This window comes from Amia ocellicauda, chromosome 10, assembly GCF_036373705.1.
Source record: "Amia ocellicauda isolate fAmiCal2 chromosome 10, fAmiCal2.hap1, whole genome shotgun sequence".
NCBI lineage: Eukaryota > Metazoa > Chordata > Actinopteri > Amiiformes > Amiidae > Amia > Amia ocellicauda.
In genome coordinates, this window is record NC_089859.1 from 38,968,739 (window position 1) to 38,990,164 (window position 21,426).

The window sequence follows — 21,426 nt, forward strand, 5'->3', positions numbered from 1 at the left end:
GTCCCTTTGCCAGAGGCTGCTGGGCCTCCTAGCGGCTGCATCATAGACCCTCCCCCTCGGCCTCCTCCAGTTGAGGCCACTGCAGTGGTGGTTCAGGTCTCTCAAGATGCACCCTCGCCGCAATCGAGCATGCCGAGTCACAGTCACTCCGGCGTGGTGGAAGGCGCTCCATTGGTGGCAGAGCCCTCACAATTTGACCCTCGATGTGCCCCTGGGCCCAGTCTGCCACCGACCAAGCATTCATGATGACAGATGCCTCCAAACAAAGTTGGGGAGCAGTCTGAGATGGACGTAGTGTATGAGGCAGGTGGATGGAGCCCGCATGGGCTCTCCATATCAACGTCCTGGAGTTACAAGCAGTACTCCTCGGACTGTCTCATTTCCTGCTAGCCCTACAGGACAGACGTGCTGGTTCGGACGGATAACACAGCGGTGGTTGCCTATATCAACAAGCAAGGAGGTCTCCTGTTGCACCGACTTTACTGTCTAGCATGCGTCTGCTTCTGTGGGTGCAGCCACGGCTCTGCTCCATCAGAGCAGTTCACCTCCCCGGCCTATCCAACACAGCGGACCTCCACTCTCGGGGAGGCCCTCCGGTTTCGGAATGGTGCCTCCAGCCGGTTGTGATACAGCAATTGTGGAGCCGGTTCGGCAGAGCGGAAGTGGATCTCTTTGCCTTGGCACAGCCCACCCACTGCCCACTATGGTTCTCCATCCTAGACTGCTCAGGAACCCTAGGGATCGATGCGCTAGCCCATGCATGGCCGTGCCGTCTCCTTTACGCTTTCCCACCTTTCCCCCTTCTCCTGGGGGTCCTAGAGAAGGTCAGGAGAGAATGAGTGACAGTTCTGCTGATAGCCCCACGGTGGCCTCGCAGATTCTGGTTTGTAGACCTGATCACCCTCCTCCACAGAGAGCCTTGGCAACTCCCAAGGAAAGCAGCCTTGTTGTCCCAGGTGCAGGGAATGCTTTGGCACCCCAATCCGGCACCCCAATTTGGGCCTAGCCCCTGAGCGGGAGCATTTGATTGCCTGGTGTCTGTCAGATGCGGTAGTAGCCACTATTCAGGCGGCAAGAACTCCCACTACGAGGTCGCAGTATTGGGGTCATATTACAATTTTTACAAGAGCTGTTGGACCAGGGAAAGTGCATCTGGTGGCCATCTCCGCATGCCATGTCCGGATTGATGGCGAGCCCCCTGGGCCTCTGTCGTCTACCTCCTCTCCACTCTCCTTCCTCCAGAGCCCGCTCCTTCTCATCCCTGGCCCCTAAATGGTGGAACGACCTGCCCACCGAAGTCAAAGCGGCAGAGTCCTTGACCTCATTTCGGCGCTTACTCAAGACTCATCTTTTCAGACAGTACTTGTAATATTAGTTATTTTATCCCTGCTAGATAGCACTTCACAGTTTTATTATGCTCCTTGTGCTTTTGATTGTTTTCCTCCTTGCTCCCTTTCTCGTTGCCCTTGACTGTGACCCTACATCTTGACAGTACCTAGCATTCACCTTCCAGGATGTAGGACGTTACTTACTGTACGTGTGTAAATTGTAAATTGGAATTTGTAAATTGTATTTTGTATTACTGTTTAAGTTAACTTGAATTTGTAATGATTGATGCCTTGTACTTAACTGTATTTTTGCACTTTGTTTTGCACTTATGTTGTAAGTCGCCCTGGATAAGGGCATCTGCCAAGAAAAAAATAAAAAATAAAAATAATAATAATAATAATAATAATAATAATAATAATAATAATATAGCCTCCTCACACCTCTTCACTTCCCGCATGATGCCTTGATGTAGTCCTGGACGCACTTTCCCAAGCCCCATTTGAGCCACTGAACTCAGCTGAGCTGAAGCTAGTGTTACTCTGCAAAATGCGTGAGTGAGTTACACGGCCTGTCCGTTCACCCATCGTGTGTCTTACGGAGCACGGACACAGGGCCAAGCGCTTTCAAAGCAGAGCCTCTCGCATTGGATTGTGGACACTATTATCATGGCCTAGGAGTCCACCGGGACCCCAGTGCCTGAACACCTGGTGGCCCAATCGACTCGAGGAATTGCCACATTGTGGGCCCTTTTTCAATTTGTATGGCTGCAGCTTGGGCCTAGCCGCTTACATTTGTCCTTTTCTACAGGTTGGATATGACGGGACTGGTACCTTCCATTGGGAATCCGGTGTTGGCTGCAGTCGAGCCCCAGTAGCTCACTGGTTCTGGCTCCTGATTTCCTCTCTCAGTCTGCCCCTGCATCCTGATGGAGATATTGAACCGTGTCTTCCCTTCCACAGGACTATGCCTTCCGGTCGAGCACCCACATGAGCTGCACCTGGACTTGCTGACAGCCTGTCAATGCATCCCAGGGTCTATCATGCGGCCTCCAGGTACGTTGCCTTATGAGGCCGCCCCGTATATAATTTGTTCGTTGTGTTACGGTGGTGCAGGCGTCTGGTCTGTACCCCACTATGTATATATAACATGTGTAAACAGCAGGACTGTGGCTCCGCTCTAGCCTGTGTAGAATGGAGCTCACTGCTACTGTTCCCAGCTGATGGCACTCAAGTTGTTCACTGCCTCGCTTTTGATATTGATTTGATGTAGATTTTTCTTCTGTTCACTCACTTTGCATTTTGTTAATTGATAAATATGATTATTAAGATGTCTATTTTTAAAAGCATTCTTACTTTATAGAATTTTTTCACACCTGCCTAAAACACTTGCACAGTACTGTAGTTCATTTGTCAGCACCATAGAGCTAATGTTGCCCTGCGTTATCTGGTCTAATCAGCAGGCGTCAACTGCTCCTGTTTTCTGCGGGTGGCGCATGAGTTGGTTCCTGCACCCCATGGTGTATATAGTTTGTTTGTATGACATTTTAAGTTGTCAGCATAGTGAAGCTCTCCACTCTGTACTGTTCAGTTGAGTAGGCTGCTCCTGTGCTGCGCGGAGGCAACATGAATGTTCCATTCTTCACAAAAGAGGAAATCAGATTCCCTGCTTACACATGCGCAACATTTACAGTGCATCCGGAAAGTATTCACAGCGCTTCACTTTTTCCACATTTTGTTATGTTACAGCCTTATTCCAAAATGGATTAAATTCATTATTTTCCTCAAAATTCTACAAACAATACCCCATAATGACAACGTGAAAGAAGTTTGTTTGAAATATTTGCAAATGTATTAAAAATAAAAAACAAAAAAGCACATGTACATAAGTATTCACAGCCTTTGCTCAATACTTTGTTGAAGCATCTTTGACACCTATTACAGCCTCAAGTATTTTTGAGTATGATGCTACAAGCTTTGCACACCTATTTTTGGGCAGTTTCTCCCATTCTTCTTTGCAGGACTTCTCAAGCTCCATCAGGTTGGATGGGGAGCCTCGGTGTACAGCCATTTTCAGATCTCTCCAGAGATGTTCAATAGGGTTCAAGTCTGGGCTCTGGCTGGGCCACTCAAGGACATTCACAGAGTTGTCCTGTAGCCACTCCTTTGTTATCTTGGCTGTGTGCTTAGGGTCATTGTCCTGTTGGAAGATGAACCTTCGCCCCAGTCTGAGGTCCAGAGCGCTCTGGAGCAGGGTTTCATCAAGGATGTCTCTGTACATTGCTGCATTGATCTTTCCCTCGATCCTGACTAGTCTCCCAGTTCCTGTCGCTGAAAAGCATCCCCACAGCATGATGCTGCCACCACCATGCTTCACTGTAGGGATGGTATTGGCCAGGTGATGAGTGGTGCCTGGTTTCCTCCAGACATGATGCTTGCCATTCAGGCCAAAGAGTTCAATCTTTGTTTCATCAGACCAGAGAATTTTGTTTCTCATGGTCTGAGAGTCCTTCAGGTGCCTTTTGGCAAACTCCAGACGGGCTGTCACGTGCCTTTTACTGAGGAGTGGCTTCCGTCTGGCCACTCTACCATACAGGCCTGATTAGTAGAGTGCTGAAGAGATGGTTGTTCTTCTGGAAGGTTCTCCTCTCTCCACAGAGACACGCTGGAGCTCTGTCAGAGTGACCATCAGGTTCTTGGTCACCTCCCCGACTAAGGCCCTTCTCCCCCGGTCGCTCAGTTTGGCTGGACGGCCAGCTCTAGGAAGAGTCCTGGTGGTTCCAAACTTCTTCCATTTATGGATGATAGAGGCCACTGTGCTCATTGGGACCTTCAATGCTGCAGACATTTTTCTTTACCCTTCCCCAGATCTGTGCCTCGATACAATCCTGTCTCGGAGGACTACAGACAATTCCTTGGACTTCATGGCTTGGTTTGTGTTCTGACATGCACTGTTAACTGTGGGACCTTATATAGACAGGTGTGTGCCTTTCCAAATCATGTCCTCAACTGAATTTACCACAGGTGGACTCCAATCAAGTTGTAGAAACATCTCAAGGATGATCAGTGGAAACAGGATGCACCTGAGCTCAATTTTGAGTGTCATGGCAAAGGCTGTGAATACTTATGTACATGTGCTTTTTTTGTTTTTTATTTTTAATACATTTGCAACGATTTCAAACAAACTTCTTTCATGTTGTCATTATGGGGTATTGTTTGTAGGATTTTGAGGAAAATAATGAATTTAATCAATTTTGGAATAAGGCTGTAACATAACAAAATGTGGAAAAAGTGAAGCGCAGTGAATACTTTCCGGATGCACTGTAATACCAGAATTATTATTATTATTACTATAATTAATATTATTAATTCATACAGCCAACCATTAAGTAGAGGAATTGCATGTTTAGTAAAGCCGTGTACCATTTGCAGCCTGTCTACAGCGTCTTCCCCTGCCATTTTGTAGTCCAGCCTGCTTCTGAGCCTTTTATTTCTCAGATAGACAGAATTCTCATACTTCAATCACTGTTCCATTTCTCATTTCAGTAGAAGTGAAAACATTGATTTGCACAGCACGTACTGATTTTTTTTTTTTTTTTACAGAACATTAAACAATTTATTATGAATGTTTATCTGAAATTCAAATTTTAAAATTCTTACAAAAAAAACTGAAAAATGAAAATATGACCACCGTTTTTTAATTGATAACCGTTACACATACTGAGGTGATCAATAGACATTAAAATTGATGTATTAGATGAAGCATTAAAAAAAGTATAATACTGTACCCGAAAACTGTCATCTGGGACGCCTGCTGTGCCCTGTGCTGGATGGCTAACCAATATCACTTGTTGGGAAGTATTTCCTTGTTGCCCTGGAAGATTGGGGTCACCAAGAATGGCAGGAAACTGTTGCCCCTACACAGAGGCGAAATGAAAGGCAATACTATGGTATTACAGTCTAACTGTAATTTTGATGACAATAATATTCAAATAATTCAAATTTATAATATAAATAATATTGTAAGGCTAGGCAAAACAGTACACAGATCTTTATTCCTCAGCCAAGACCTCTTGCACTGAGAAGTGTGAGGGTAGATTGAAAGTAATGATTTTGAATGTTATGCTCAATACATTTATTAGTTTTAAATTTGCGCAGTGCTTTAACACCTTTCCTCCGCTCTTTAACACTAGAAGCGCCGACATTTCGAATTACCTACAAGCGCCAAAGCTCGTTACCGATAGCTCTTTAACAGCTGTGGTATGACAATCAAAGCCAAACCATCGTATTCATGAACATCAAATCCAACATTTACATAGCACAAATGTAGTATTTAAATTGAAATATGATCATAAAACATTAATATTATTGCAATAAATAACAAAGCACTTTTTTTTCTAAACACACACTGCAGTCAAAACATGAATAACTATATAGCCTACAATTAGCAAAAAGCTCAAAAATGGCATACAATAAGAGAACACTGCATTTTGACAGCCCTCTCCAGGTGAACACTTTTACTCCACGAAAATATAGCATTGCAATAAATGCTCCTCCGCTGATAATGTCCATGAATCATTATTTTGCATGCAATGTGCCTGTGCTAATGCACTCTGTACTGCGTGCAGTAGCAATCGTGTATTGATCAGTAGAGTAAAAGCACTCGGTGCCATTTGGACCTGGCGTTTCACTCGCCATGTTTTCACAACACTGGCACAAACCCACGAATGATCTGTCATTCCCAGTATCACTGATGCCCCCGAATTAGTCATGTTCATATACATGGCATTTCCAAAATGAGCTCTCTTCAGTTTCTGTTTCCAATCCATGTTTATTTGTGGGTAATCACTGTATCCACTCAATCTGACAACATTTGTAAGAAAACACCTGTAATGCTGTACAATGCGTGTGTTTTTCAAGCATATGAAAGACTGTAGACAGGTAGAGATTGCCACTTGAGCGCCAGACTGACTCTAGTGTTAAGGCACCAGTTTATATTACACCCATAGACCATTCTAATCCTGTTTTATTTAGACATGTTGATAACTGTCATATGTAGATGTTAGCCTTGTACAAGGCTATATTATTAGCCATGTAATACTGTCTGTAGAACATTGTAAGTTAATGTTGTCTGCAATTATTAGCTCACAAATCTAGGATGTAGGACTTAACTGTATATTTTCTTATGCACTTATGTAATTTTGAACTTGTAATTTGTACTGTCTTCATATGTAATTCTAGACTGTATTGCACTTTGATAATACTCTTATGTTTTGTAAGTCACTCTGGATAAGGGCATCTACTAAGATAATAATAATAATAATAATAATAATAATAATAATAATAATAATAATAATAATTATTATTATTATTATTGTTTGTTAATCAATGGAAGAAACTTAATAATCTCTTCATTATAAGCTTCAAAATATCTCTTACCTGAGGTGTGATGTTGAGTGTGACAGTATCCAGGCTCCCAGATAGCATGCCCTGTGTGTCTGCCAGAGTAAGGGTCACACTGCCATCACTGCCCATCCCCGCAGAAGACATCACAAGACTCTGGGATGTGACTGGAGCTTGTGACAGGGATGTGGAGGAAGGAAGGCTGTTTGCTACTGAATCATGAAAAGGAGAGGTGGAATAATGCCCTGTAGCTGCATATGTGTTCAACAAAAGTAGTGTAAAAATGACTCACTGTAAAGTGACTTATGTGTTCAACAATCATTCATGTTGCGGTAAGGCATTCTGACACCAATCATGCAAAAGAGTACAAAAGTAATTCCCAGAGATCCTCTCCAATGATCTCAAAAACATTCACATATTTTATCAACTGGGATTAAGTTTGTCTGAAGGGGAGTCCTTGCATCTGAATCAAAGAATACTTATGAGAGAAAACTAGAATAACACACTTAATGGTTATTAATGGACACCAAACAAGCACAATGGGTTGATTGGCCACCTCTCGTTTGTAAACTTTCTTATGTTCTTATTTTCTTAATCAATTTACTTGATGAAGTTTTTGATTGCATTTCTTGGCCTGTTCTTACAAATTGCAAAACCAATTTTTATTGAGTTAATATAACATAATTGGAATTATTCTGAGAATAAATGCATCAAGTAATCTAACAATGTGCTCCCTAGGCTTACTTAAGACATTTTCCAAATCCCAGAATGCATAATCAAAATCTATTCACACAGTTATAATCTAGAAATGTGTTATTTTATTTATTTACTTTGTATTCTCAGTTATTCAGTGTTAATAATGAATATTACATGGTTACACCCTGTGAATGTGCTCTATAGGGGGAGTTTGGGATCAGATGTATATCAGTAGACCACTTTACCTGTAATTCCAGTATTATTTGGGCTTTGAGGTAGAAGCTGATCATTCCCAATAGTCAAAGTTGCTCCATTTGGCTGGTTATTCATAGGGGGTGACAGTCTAATGCTCTCATTCATCTCAGCATTTCCAGCTGCATTGTGCTGTGGGATAATATCTTGACCTTTGAATGGATTAAAAGATCCAATATACTGTGAGAGTTAGACAAATAATCAAGTGCATTCAACTGTAGTTGATGTAGTGAGAGCAAAAGCAGCAATACGCTCACTTTTTATTCCTTGCGAAGCAATCCATCTGGGAATCATAACACTGGAATCTGAGTATAAAAACCTTAAAAAATGCAATTCAGTCTACAGCTATAAAGCTGCAAAGGTCATAAGTACTACGAAATTAAATGAAAATCATTATCTTCAAACTTACCCAATGAATTTGTGTCTAATAAATTAAAAAAATCAGACCACTAGTTTGTTCTAAAGGAATTCATGGGTAAAAGAGGCTTCTACAATACTTGTTTAATTTTGTTTGACTTCTTTCATTCCAGGAATCTAGCATGGCTAACAGATACAGCGGATCGTGGTTTTATATGTGCCATTTTAATAACTCCTATTCTCTTTTGACTAGCTTACAATATTGTTATGTAATATTATAGCTCATTATCATTACTGATGTTGGGCTGTTAATAAGTTTCATTATAAAACAAGCCTTCATTGCTATCCTGTGTCATACATTACAGATTTTAAGGTAACAGTAGCTTTTGATTTCATGGACATCTGCAAATCTGAATTTCAGTTAAACTATGTGTTCTTTATAGGGCTTACTATATTCTGAGATGTTTTACAATAAAGATCTATGAAATTCACAGATAAGAAGTCTTCTAAACCATTTATTCTGACCAAACTAAAGAATACTCTTAAATGCATTTCAAGTTTTATTTAAATAATGATGATCATATTATGTGAAAAATGTAATCAGGCAAGAGGGAAGTAAATCTGTTGTGTCTACATGGCTCTGTAAATCAAAAGCATGGAACAGAAAATGTTCATAAAGTTGCCCCAAAACTGAAAGGAATTAATGTCTAAATTGACTGTTAAACCTGGTCTTAATTGATATAGTGATATTTGCATTTAGTTAACATTAAGTAGAATTACAGTATAAAGCATGTTAATTAAAATACAAAATAACAAAATCTTGAAAGAATCATTATAGATTAATACATCACCTCATTCTGCACAGAGTATGTGAGTTTTTAATCAGGGACAATACTTTCATAAACAGGAGATGAAGAGCAAAAGTCAAACATGTAGGAATCACAGGAATCATAGGTATCAGTATATGTTTGGAAAGTGTACTATATTGTTATATTGAAAAGTAGGAAAGGTTCAACTGAACAGCTGAAAAGGTAATGTTCCTCTACAATATATCCTTTATAATAGCTCTGAAAATGTAATATTAAAGATTCAGAGAGTATAGTCCACAGTTCATTTTCAAAACTTACATCCAGGGAAGTGCTTGTTAAAACTTACATCCAGGGAAGTGCTTTAATTATATAAATATACATGGCTATAACAATCTTTAAATAAAAGCCTTCCCCTATTTAGCTTGATATTGAAGGTATCAGAATGTAATGTTATGACAATAGTGAATCTGGGATCCACAATATGTGTTGTGTGCACATTCTTCAAAGATAACGAAAAGAGCCTAAGAGCTGTCTTTTCCTTTATTGGGTTGTTATGTGTATTTATGAACTTCTGTGATGACCAGAGTCTGAGTCTATTGAAATGCCCTGAGCTTTCTGGAGTTCAGCTCCTAAGTAGCAGTGGTTATGATTGTTCAGTACAATGCTCTGGCTTTGAAGACAAAGGGATCAAGGGTCCTTGTGGGTACAATACTGGCTTCTGAATTAAAGTGACCTTAAATTCACCTTTCCAAAACTGGTAGAAACAATTTCAGTTGTGAAAGGAATAATAATTTATTGAGCCCATTTTATACTTTGATGGAATAATTCCCTTTAAAATAAATAAAAAATAATAATAATAATTCAAATGTATTTTAATACATATCATAGTTCTGAATAAGATCAATTGAGAGAAAGAAAAAAAACCTTTTTTAAAAATGCCCTTGGATGTACCAACTAAAATGGGGCTTGATGACTAATCCTTCTAGGCTGAATAACACTTAATTGAATACAATGGACAGTGGAAGGTTGGCAACTTCAACAATTTGGCATGTTGTATCAAGTTACCATGATGTCTTAATAATCCCGTCTCTGATACTTTGCAATTAGCAGTTGATTTAGACTTGGGCAAAAAACATGCAATTTTACTTATTATTCATAAAATCTGTTTAATTAAGCTGTGTCGGAATGTACTGCAAACCAGAGGATCCTATAGCCCTTGAGAACCAGTGTGGTCCACCCTTGGTCCAAACTGTTAAAGGTTGAAAAAGGACTATTCTGTTAAACACTCATAGCTGTACCTGATATGGTCAGTGTAATCTCCTGAGGACTTGTAGATGACTGAGTGGAGTTGGAGCCAGTGGCCTGAGCCAGTACTTGACTGAGGCTAGAATTATTGATGGTCAGGGTGATCTCATGCTGGTTACCAGCAGATGCAACAAGACTCTGCGAGGTCATGACCTGTGAGAGATCTTGTGAACCTATGAGCAAAGCAGAAACACAGTTTAGAATCATAACAACATAAGAACGTTTACAAACGAGAGGAGGCCATTCGACCCATCATGCTTGTTTGGTGTCCATTAATAACGAAGTGATCCAAGGATACTATCCAGTCTATTTTTAAATGTTCCCAAATTTTCAGCTTCAACCACATTGCTGGGGAGTTTGTTCCAGATTGTGACAACTCTCTGTGTGAAGAAGTATCTCCTGTTTTTCCTTGAATCTTGAATGCCTTGAAGACCAATTTCCATTTGTGTCCCTGGGTGCGTGTGTCCCTGCTGATCTGGAAAAGCTCCTCTGGTTTGATGTGGTCGATGCCTTTCATGATTTTGAAGACTTGAATCAAGTCCCCACGTAGTCTCCTCTATTCCAGGGTGAAAAGGTTCAGTTCCCTCAGTCTCTCAGTAGGACATTCCCTTCAGACCTGGAATAAGTCTGGTTACTCTCCTCTGAACTGCCTCTAGAGCAGCGATATCTTTATTGAAGTGTGGTGCCCAGAACTGTACACAGTATTCCAGATGAGCTCTAACTAGTGCATTGTACAGTCTGAAAACTACTTCCCTTGATCTAAATTCTACATATTTTACAATATACCCTAACATTCAGCTTGCCTTTTTCTTGCTTCCCCATATTGTTTGGATGGAGAAAGTGAGGAGTCCACATAGACTACTAGGTCTTTTTCATGTGTTAATTCTATTCCTCCGACACCCTCTGTTTTCTATACATTAACCAGTTCATAATGCATCTACTTACATTACCCTGAATGCCTACAGCTTCCAATTTGAGGATCAGTCTTTGGTGTGGAACCTTATCAAAAGCTTTCTGGAAATCTAAGTATATCATATCATATGCTTTCACGTGATTTACAACTGCAGTTGCATGTTAAAAAAATTCTAATAAATTAGTAAGACATGATCTGCCTCGTCTAAACATATGTTGACTATCTCCAAGAATATGGTTTTCATTAAGATGCTCCTCTATTTTCTGTCTAATCATTTTTTCCAACATTTTACAGGTGATGCAGGTGAGATTGATTGGTCTGTAATTTCCTGGCTCAGTTTTGTCCCCTTTCTTGTGGATTGGAATGACATTTGCTGTCTTCCAGTCAGTCAGCACATCCCCTGTTCTAAATGTCATTTGGAATATTTCAGTTAGCGGCCTATAAATAATTTCCCTAATTTCTTTAAGTACTGTTGGAAATATACCATCTGGCCCAGGTGATTTGTTTGTTTTTAATTCTGCTAGTCCCTTTAGTACCTTCTCCTCATTTATCCTGATCTCTCTTAGGGTTTGACTGGACTGATTGTTAACCTGTGGCATGTTATATGTTTTTCTTTTGTAAAAACCTCTGAAATACTAATTTAGAACATTTACCACATCTTGTTTGTTTTCCAATATACTTCCATTTTTGCTCTTTAGCTGTTTCACTTCCTCCTTTATTGACCTCTTGCTGTTGTAATATTGAAAAAAAGCTCTTTGCATTAGTTTTAGCTCCAAGAGCTATGTTTCTTTCTATTTCCCTCTTTGCTTTCCTGATCCCTTTCTTAAGATCTCTTTGCAGTTCAACATATTCTTTGTATTTTGTTTAATCTCCACCCCTTTTGTATGCGCTATACAACATTTTCTTTCTCTTGATTTTTTTGCATACTTCTATTAAACCATTTTGGCCAATGTTTATTGGTCCTCAATTTGCTAAGTTTTGGTACAAATTTCTCCTGAGCCTCAAGTAGTATATTCTTAAAATGTACCCATCCATTTTCAACTGAATCTGTATCCAGTGTGCTCCAGTCTACCTCTTCTAAGTGCCTCCTCAAGGTTTGCTTTTCTAAAATTGTAGACCATTGTTTTTTGAAAGAATGCCTCAAAGCTAACCATATTGTGATCACAGTTTGCCTTTGGTTCTCTAACTAGTGTCCCTCCGACTATCTTCATCATTTGAAAAGATCAAGTCAATGCACGTGCTCTCTCTGGTTGGTTCCTTGACAAATTGAGTTAGAAAGCAGTCAATTATCATCTCATCCATTTCTATTTCTGCTCCTGTAGTCCCAACTGGGCTTTCCAGATCTATGTTTGGGAAATTGAAATCCCCCATTATAACAGCCACATCCTTGCTACATGTAGTCCTGATTACATTGTACAATGCAACATCTTGCTGAATATCTAAGTTGGGTGGTCTGTAACACACTCCTACCACCAATCCTAATCCTCCAGATCTTTCATTTAAAAGTTTGACCCACAAAGATTCTGATCCGTTATTGGGATCTAATTTGAGTTCTTCTGCCTCAATGTCATTTTTGACATATAATGCTACTCCACCTCCTCTTCGATTTTGCCCGTCTCTCCTAAACTGTGTGTATCCTTTCAACTTGTATTCATCCCCATCATTTTCTGTAAGTCATGTTTCTGTCACTCCTACAACATCATAGTCACATGCCAGCACTGTGGCTTCTAGGTCTAACATCTTGTTCCTTATACTCCTGGCATTGAGGTACAAACATTTCAGGACTTTCCTACTAGCAGTTTCCCTTAGTTTTCTTTCGTGGAACATCTCCCATTGTCAGAACTCCCTGCCCCCCTGGTCCCTAGTTTAAAGGATTCTCCTAGAAGCTTATTCTACATCAGTTGTCTTTTCAACTGATACATTATCTTACTCACTCATATTTAATTGCATTTAATGTAACATGGCATGTTCCTCCTCTGTGTAACTGGCAGTTGAATTAGAGAAACAATGATCATTAGTAACAGAACAAACACTTAGTTAAAGTCCTTGAAAAAGTCACTTGAAATGCTTCCTAAATTGTATATTTATCTCACCAAGGAAATTATATCAATTTTGACAAATATGACCTTATCATCTTTACATTAATAAAACAACAACTATCTACTATTGTCTTATATAGGTATTAAAAGTTCAGAGATAATATATATATTTTGTCTTAAAGATAATAACATACTTAAAACATTGGGAAGATTATAAATGGATGATTTCAGTTTGATGTTACACTTGTTGGATTTCAAGCTTTGTTTTTCTAATTGCCTGCTAGAGTTAAAGTGGTGGAGTTCAGGTCCACTCTCAAGCATGTTTGCAACTCCACAATTCAGACAAACAACAGTGTTACAAGTGAGTTGGAAAACTGAAAAATAAAAACAAGTAAAAAGGTAAACAGGTGTAATAAGGAAATAACTAAAACTGAACAGCTTAATTTAAGTTGAACAAAATCTTACATTTGCCCATTTCAAAGAAAAACTGGTATCTACCTACCACTATTAGTAGTGAGAACGGTGTCTTGCTCAGTCAGACCTGCAATGGTCATGTTGGCGGAGGTCACTGCTGGCTGTAACAGCGGGTGGATCACAACATTAGCTGGCACTGTGGAGTCACCTGTGATCAGATGTGCTCCTGGTTGTTGGGTAAGACTGGAATCTGCTGTTAGTTGATGGGAGAGCAGATTGCCCTGTAGAGTCTGCTGCAAAATACTTGGATCTATCTGAAACAGGGAAGACAAACACAGTGTTTTAAGACACAAGACACAAGAAACCCCCTCCCCCTTGATAATCTGACTCATGCTGTGAAAAGTAGAATGACAACAAGGTCTCTTGAGTATTTGTGTGTGTAGAACTAACAAACCAAGATGAGACACCTCTCTATGCATGTACATTACTAATGTTCCGTAAGTGTATTATAGCTCTAAGTATGTGTTGAGACGAGAGTATAAAATCATGGAGTTGTCAATGCAAATAAATACGGATATGATTAAAGATACAATTAAAGTTGGTGAGGAATATGTGCATTCTTTATCAACTAAATGATATGTGATTTTTACTTAATTAAAAAAGGCATAACCATGGAAATAATATTTTCAAAATGTAATTTAACCTGTTTTCAAGGTTCATAGGTCAATAAAATAAAATGTATTAAAGTTGAGCACCATCTAGATTAAAATGGTATAACTCACAAACAATAATGGCTGCAGACTTACTTGCAATGTGATGTTGTTAATATTGCTCGTGTCAATGCCAGAGATTTGTACATTGGGACACACTAAATTAGTTGGAGTAAGCTGAAGATGAATGCCTTCAAGAGTGGCAAGTCCAGCTTCTGTAAGGGAAACCGTGAGATCTCCCCCTGCTAACAGAAAAAAGGAAATTATTTTTGTTTCCACTTTTTTTGTGCTATTTATTTAATATGTTCTATATGTCTTCACATTTCTCACATCTACCAAGTGCTGGAGTATTTTAGATAAGGATCATGACTGAATCATTTAAATGGTGAACTTTTTTTTTTTAATTCTTCAGTCAGTCTTGTTTCTAAGTACCAACATGTTTATACCAACACATTTCCTAATACCAAAAACAATAAGTGTGTTATATATACACATACAGATAGATATTCAGCATAAATATCCAGCCTCCCATATGTATAAAATGTATACAAATTACTTTCATCTGTTTCATCTGAAATGCTGGTGACATCATACATTTTTTCATTCTTCAGTAAAATGTAAGCTTCCATGCTTCCTCACATATTAATGTTTTGATTCAATATTAATAAGCAATGGATATTATCCGCTTATCATTTGTCACATAGACTCATTCAAATATGCAGCTTCAGAAAAAAAAAAAAATCAATCTGCTTTTGAAGTACAAAATGTATTACTAACATTATCTATACATATTTTTTGTTGCAATTTATATCAACCTCTAAAGGAACAAAAAGAGCAAAGTTAATATAAATAAATGGTTGTTTCAATTTCAGTGAAAAAAAAAAAAAGGAAAGTTTCAAGGTCTCTGTAATGAGAAAGGTGAATATAATTTGGAATATTAAATATATTAAAATATTACTAAGAAAAGTAAATCTGTGTGTATATATATATATATATATATATGTATAAACAGAACAGAACAGTAATTGTGCATTAGATTTGTGTTTTTGAGGAAATTATTAAGATTCCAGCTAATGAAGTATATGGCGGGCATATCATAATTTGTGGGATGCCATGCAAAATTCACATAATGAGGTTGAAGTTACATAATCAGAAACGTGTTGATTTGTTTGCTGGATAATGGAAACACTATCCATAGAAAGAGACTTAATAAAACTTGAATCAGTATCTTTATGAAACCCTTTAGTGAGATTTGCAGTATTTCTTCCAATGACAATTAGCTATACAACCTTTTGTCTCAACTTGTTTTCTGTTGTTAATTACTGGGAACAGGACAGTTCCTTGAAGATTAGATGTTGAAGAAATTTCCACGAGCACCCTGTCCCATGAAAAGCAATATCAATGATGTAATCCAAATTTACAAAGCAGGCACTGGAGGCTCTTACTTGACACAGATGCAGGAAGAATGGCCTGTCCCACAATGCTTTGTTGCAAGAGGTTCTGCTCAAACTGCCCAGCCAGGACAGAGTTGTTGGAGATGAATACATTGGGGTCCCCAGATGTGGCTTGGAGCAGATTGACAGGAGGCAGTGGTTCTGATGGCTGCCTCAACACAGCCTTCTTGTGCTTCTTAGACTCTGAGGAAGGCTTGTAGTGGCACTGGATGTGGGTTTTTCTATGGCCTGAAGTCCGGAAGCGAAGGTCACAGAAGGGGCACTTGAAGGGCTTGGAGCCTGTGTGCAGCCGCATGTGGACTTTCAGGCTCCCTTTGGTGGAAAAGGATGTGTTGCACATGTGGCAATTAAAGAGCTTCTGACCTGCAGCCATCACAACACAGGAACCCATCAGTACAGAAAAATGATGTGAACACAATGATAAGTTAAGGAGGGAGTAAAATAGTTTTACATTGTTTTTAATAATATCTTAAAAGTATGTGTACTTTTATTTCCATTTCCTTATTGCATATTCCACTGCTCGGCACCGTAGGCAATTAATAAGTCTTCTGGACACCTTTCAAATGTATTTCCAATGCAGCCAGTAAGAGAATAAAATGTAATTTATTATCTAAATTGATTTAACTGAACAATTACAAAAAAGCTGAAAATGAGTTCAAATTGTTTACATGTTGAAAAAGTCAAAATATCATGGTCCTGGTCACAAAAGCAAAGTTTGTGGGGAATAATAGCCATTTTCTATACTTTTGAGGCTTAAGCAATTAGGAAATAACACTTACTACCCAGGAACAAAAAAACAAAAGAAAAAAAAAGTTGTTACTCTGTGTAATCGGATTAACTGAATCCGGCTAACGTCTGATTAGTCTGAATCAGTTTACCCAGGTATAAGGAAAGGTTATGCCACTCAAAACACACTTTCAAATCATGAAAGATGTCTTTGTACAACATATATGTTCAAATTTTTTTGTAAATACTATTTTATCAATTATTCAAAATTGCATGTACTGTATCTATTACCAAACATTATCTTCATTTTTTTGTATATATGACTCCTAGTACAATGGTGTTAGCTAGTGCCATACACACACACTTTTTTTACACTCACTTTCCTTACTTGAACAGTCTGGTATTGCTGGATTTTAGTAGCGTCACACTTAAGCTGCAAGCTGTGTGGAGCTGCTACAATGCCAGCCACCTGAGGCTCAAACTATTATGCAATCAGTGTTGTGACACTATACCGGTGCATGTTCCTGCATCACAAGCTGAGAGGACCGTGTAAATTTGATTTTGCACTTGGTGCCAAAAAAAAAAAAAAAATGTCACTCACTGACTCGAAGGCTCGATTGCTGGCAGAGAAAATGGCTCAGCCAGGGAGGGAATTGCTCACTGACCTGTGTGTGTCTTGACATGACAGTCCAAGGTGGATTTCACTGTGAACCGTTTCCCACATTCATCACATTTGTATGGTTTCTCTCCAGTGTGGATACGAACATGTCTGTGATGAGAGAAGATAAAGACAGGCATCTTTACAAAGCAAGCTACAAGCTTACAATCTGTAATCTGTTTGTGTTTTTATTTCAGTTTTATTTCATTTTGCTTTCTTCAATAAAAAATCCTATGAAAATAGTCAAGAAAAAGCACAAAACTAAGAGACATAACTGGAAGAATGGTTCTTGCAGCTCTCAGCTGAGCAAAGACCTTTTTAAGACCACTCTTTAAAAAAATTTAAGAACCATTTCAAGTGTACCAAACAAAAAAATTAAAATTGTGACTTCAAATACCATCAAACAATTATTAATTCAAGCTGCATGAGAATCAAACATTTTATTGCTAGTACAAGTTATTATTTTAAACAACTCATTAAATCATATTAAGTCAAAAATTAAAGAAAATAAAAAAGCACCCTCACTTGACCTAACTAGTAATGTTCTATCAATTCACTTACAAAAACAAACAACTTTTATTGTCCACATAGTGGTCAAGATATAAGGTAACCTATAGCAACTGCTTATATTTTTCACACTTCAACTTCCAAATCTTTTAGGTCCAACAACTTCTGCTTTAGAAAAGTTAAGGAAGGTTAAGAGGCATCAAGGGGGCTTTTCCTTATGGGAATATTGTATTTCTATTTTGTATTCATAAAACCAGGGTTCTCAATCAAACCTCAAACCAAAAATGTACACATCTCTGAATTGCATAGTTACATTGTTTCCCATTATATAAAAATACAAACATGATTTTAAATTACATATGAACAAATGTACTGCATAAAAATGTTCCATATATTTGAAAACTGATCAATAAAATTGATTATGTTGTCAGTCAACAAGTAAGTGCCGTTTTATCAAAAATACATGTGGGAAAGATGGAGTGTGTCTGACTTAGGCCTACACTTCAGAAAGGTAAGAGTACTCAATATTAATAGTGTAGTGACGTCTCCCGGACAAACGGTGTAGCACAGAGAGAGGAAGCTGCTACTAGGGGTGGACGATATGAACTGAAATTAATATCACAATATTTTCCACTGTTTGGACGATACAAATATGATATCACGATGTACAAAAAAATAAAATCTGAATGAAATTTTATGAGCCCTTCAAATATTATTATTATTATTATTATTATTATTATTATTATTATTAAGAGTAATAATTAACAAAAAAAAATTGTAACCTTATAAAACCTTAAAGGGTGAGGAATTTGACATAACGTGTACCTGAAAAGTTTAATATTTTGTGTAAATGCTTTTTCTTCAAATAAAAAAACTGCAGACTGTCTTCATCTGTAATCTTTTATGTTATGCTTCGCACCCTGTTTACATGGGGTGCGACAAGCTGACTTTTCATTCTGCACAGAATCTGTGGAAAGTCTGAGCATTCATGGGCTTAATGGCCACATTCTGTGCAGATTCTGTGCAGAATGACGAAAGTCTGTGAAAACACCTCATGTAAACACGCTAACACAGTGAGGCATTCTGGGCATGGTAGTTTTCTGTCTGCTTACAGGCATGTTGCTGGAGTCATGGTTAAAACATTAGAGTTGAAAAACAGACATGCTCTTGTAAGGAAGTTTGAGTAGTCACTGCAATAAAAGGGCTTTTTGGTTCCAAACATGCTCTGTTGTTCAGAACCTGCTGCGCACAAAGTGCTACAATAAGTTTATTTATGTAAAACAGGGGAATTTATCACCTTGAGACTAACAGTACAAAGGCAAATCCACTGAAATACAGTTTACATTACAGTTTCTGCCTAAGGTTGCCTTACTGAACAATGTAATTTTTTGGCCTACATTGCATAATTGGCCCACTGTTTCAGAAAATTACAGCAGTTTTTATGGGTTGTCTTCTAAACCAGATTGAATTATTTCAAATGCACTGCTACTATTCAAATCTATACCCAACCATATACCAAAAATACATTGAAACACCTGAAACCATTAATATAACAATGTATTTTGTTTACATAATATTTACATAATGGCTAAAGATGGATAGAATCAGTTAGTTCAAATATTCCAATAATAACATTGTATGATGAAGATGATAATTCAATGATAATTATTGAATATCCAAAAGTTAAATTGTGTTCATTCTCACAATCTCAAATTATTTTACGAATTTTAAATTGGGTCCCAATAGAGGATTGAGATTTTACCATTTTTCATAGTTAAAGTGGGTTGAATAAGTTTAGTTTTTGTGTTTACTGGTGAGTTGAACAGGTTCAAAATCACTGCTGCATGTCTTTAGAATAACATAAAAACATGGAAAAGTGCTTGTAAGTATTTTCTTATTTTTAAAATCTCATTTGCAACTGCATAATTAAACATATACAACCACGCAGAGCTATTCATGACTGCATACATAGTTAGATAATAAGCATATGTAATATCTGATTATCATTCATTGCATATCAGATTAATCTTTTACTGCTGAACTCATAAATAATAAGTTGTGTGGAATAAGTCTCTGTATGCAGCTAATTCACTAGATTCTACAAGCATCACAGTCTTTCTAAAGCAGTAAGCATTCCTAAATGATTTTAAACATTTTCTGACAGTTGACTACTTTCTGAGACTTTGCTCTTGGTGACACAGGATTAATTACATACATGTTCATTATCTCAGACCTTCAAGCATGATTAAGAGCATAGGCTAAAAATGAAAAAAAACTAACAATAGAATTAAAACCAGACTTGGAAGTAAAAAGTATCAAGTAAATAGACAGTATTGGGCTATTTTCTTTTTCTTTACATTCTTTTTTTTCATTTAAAACATTTAACTAATAGGGCTCTGCAGTTTTCAGAATGTATTGCGTCACTTACCTTCATGAAATTCATAATATATTTTGGATTGCATAAGTATTCACCCTCCAAGGAGTTTTGTACATTTTTTATTATTACAATGGATGGACTAAAATAATTTATTATTACAATGGATGAACTAAAGTGGATTTAATTGGGATTTTCTGTCACTGGATGTACACAAAGTATTACATGATGTTGGAAAACAATTCTATTATCTTTTTTTTATTATTAACTACAAATAAAAAACTGAAAAGTCTTGATTCCAAAAGTATCCACACCCTTTGCTATGACACACTTAAATAACATTTGGTGCAGTCAATTACCTTCCGACATCACATAAGGAGTTGATTAGATTCCACCCACATGCAATTAAAGTGTCACATGACCTTAAAGTGTCATGTGATTAAATACACCTGTTTCTGGAAGGTCCCAGACTATGTCAGTGTGCATATCCAGACAATCACATAGAGATAAAGTTCTGGAAAGCACCAATCAGGATTGGGCTTTAAAAAAAAATCTTTGAATCCATTACTAAAGAACTTAAATTGAATATGGCACAACCCCAACTCTGCCAAGAGCAGGCCATCCACCGAAACAGAGCAACCAGACAAGGAGGTTGGTGGTCAGAGAAGCCACCAGGAGGCCAATGTTAATTCTAAAGGAGTTAGAGTTCCACGGCTATGATGGGAGAAACTGTCAACTATTCTCCACAAAGCTGGGCTATATGGAGAGGCGCGGAAAAAGGCATTGCTGAAAATATGTCACATCAAATCCCATGTGGAAGACGTGGAAGAAACAGCAAAGACGTGGCAAATGGTTTTCTGTTCGGATGAGACCAAATTGAAAGTTTTGGCCTAAAACTCTATGCGTGGTGCAATACCAACACTGCTCATCTCCCTGAGAACATCATCCCCACGATAAAGCATGGTGATGGCAGCATAATGCTCTGGTGGTGCTTTCCATTGACAGGGACTGGGAAGCTTGTCAGGATTGAGGGCAAATATAAGAAAATCCTAGAAGAAAACGTGCTTCAGTCTGCAAAAGACCTTCGACTGGGGTGGGGGTTCACCTTTCAACAAGACAATGATCCTAAACACACAGCCAAGACTACATTGGAGTACTTCAAAAACAAGAAGCTGAGTATCCTATAATGGCCCAGTCAAAGCCCAGACATCAATCCAATTGAGACTCTGTGGCACGACTTAAAAGTTGCTGTTAACCAATGGTGCCCAGCCAACTTGAGAGAGCTTGAGCAAATGTGTCAAGGAGAATGGACAAAAATTACAGGAACCAGCAAAGTAGAGAATTATTCAAAAAGACTTTAAACTGTAATTGCTGCCAAAGGTGGTTCTACAAAGTATTGACTCGGGGTGGGGGGGGATACTTATGCAACTAACACATTTCTTTTTTTTTTATGTTTAGTTAACTTTTGTTCACAATACAAAAAT

At 38.1% G+C, this 21,426-nt stretch overlaps 1 protein-coding gene across 2 annotated transcripts in view; it reads right to left on the reverse strand.

Moving 5' to 3' along the window:
• LOC136760586 (zinc finger protein 236) overlaps positions 1-21,426 on the reverse strand; it is a 126,097-nt gene that overhangs the window by 25,692 nt on the left and 78,979 nt on the right. Inside the window, exons 21-28 of one of the 2 annotated variants that reach the window (XM_066716063.1) lie at positions 17,069-17,172; positions 15,669-16,040; positions 14,320-14,468; positions 13,602-13,827; positions 10,141-10,320; positions 7,670-7,828; positions 6,765-6,937; positions 5,114-5,242 (exon numbers count right to left, since the gene is read on the reverse strand). In XM_066716063.1, the coding sequence (XP_066572160.1) occupies positions 5,114-5,242; positions 6,765-6,937; positions 7,670-7,828; positions 10,141-10,320; positions 13,602-13,827; positions 14,320-14,468; positions 15,669-16,040; positions 17,069-17,172 (1,492 nt within the window). Of the gene's footprint in view, positions 1-5,113; positions 5,243-6,764; positions 6,941-7,669; positions 7,829-10,140; positions 10,321-13,601; positions 13,828-14,319; positions 14,469-15,668; positions 16,041-17,068; positions 17,173-21,426 lie in introns of both variants that reach the window. The other variant, XM_066716062.1, reaches the window with a different exon arrangement.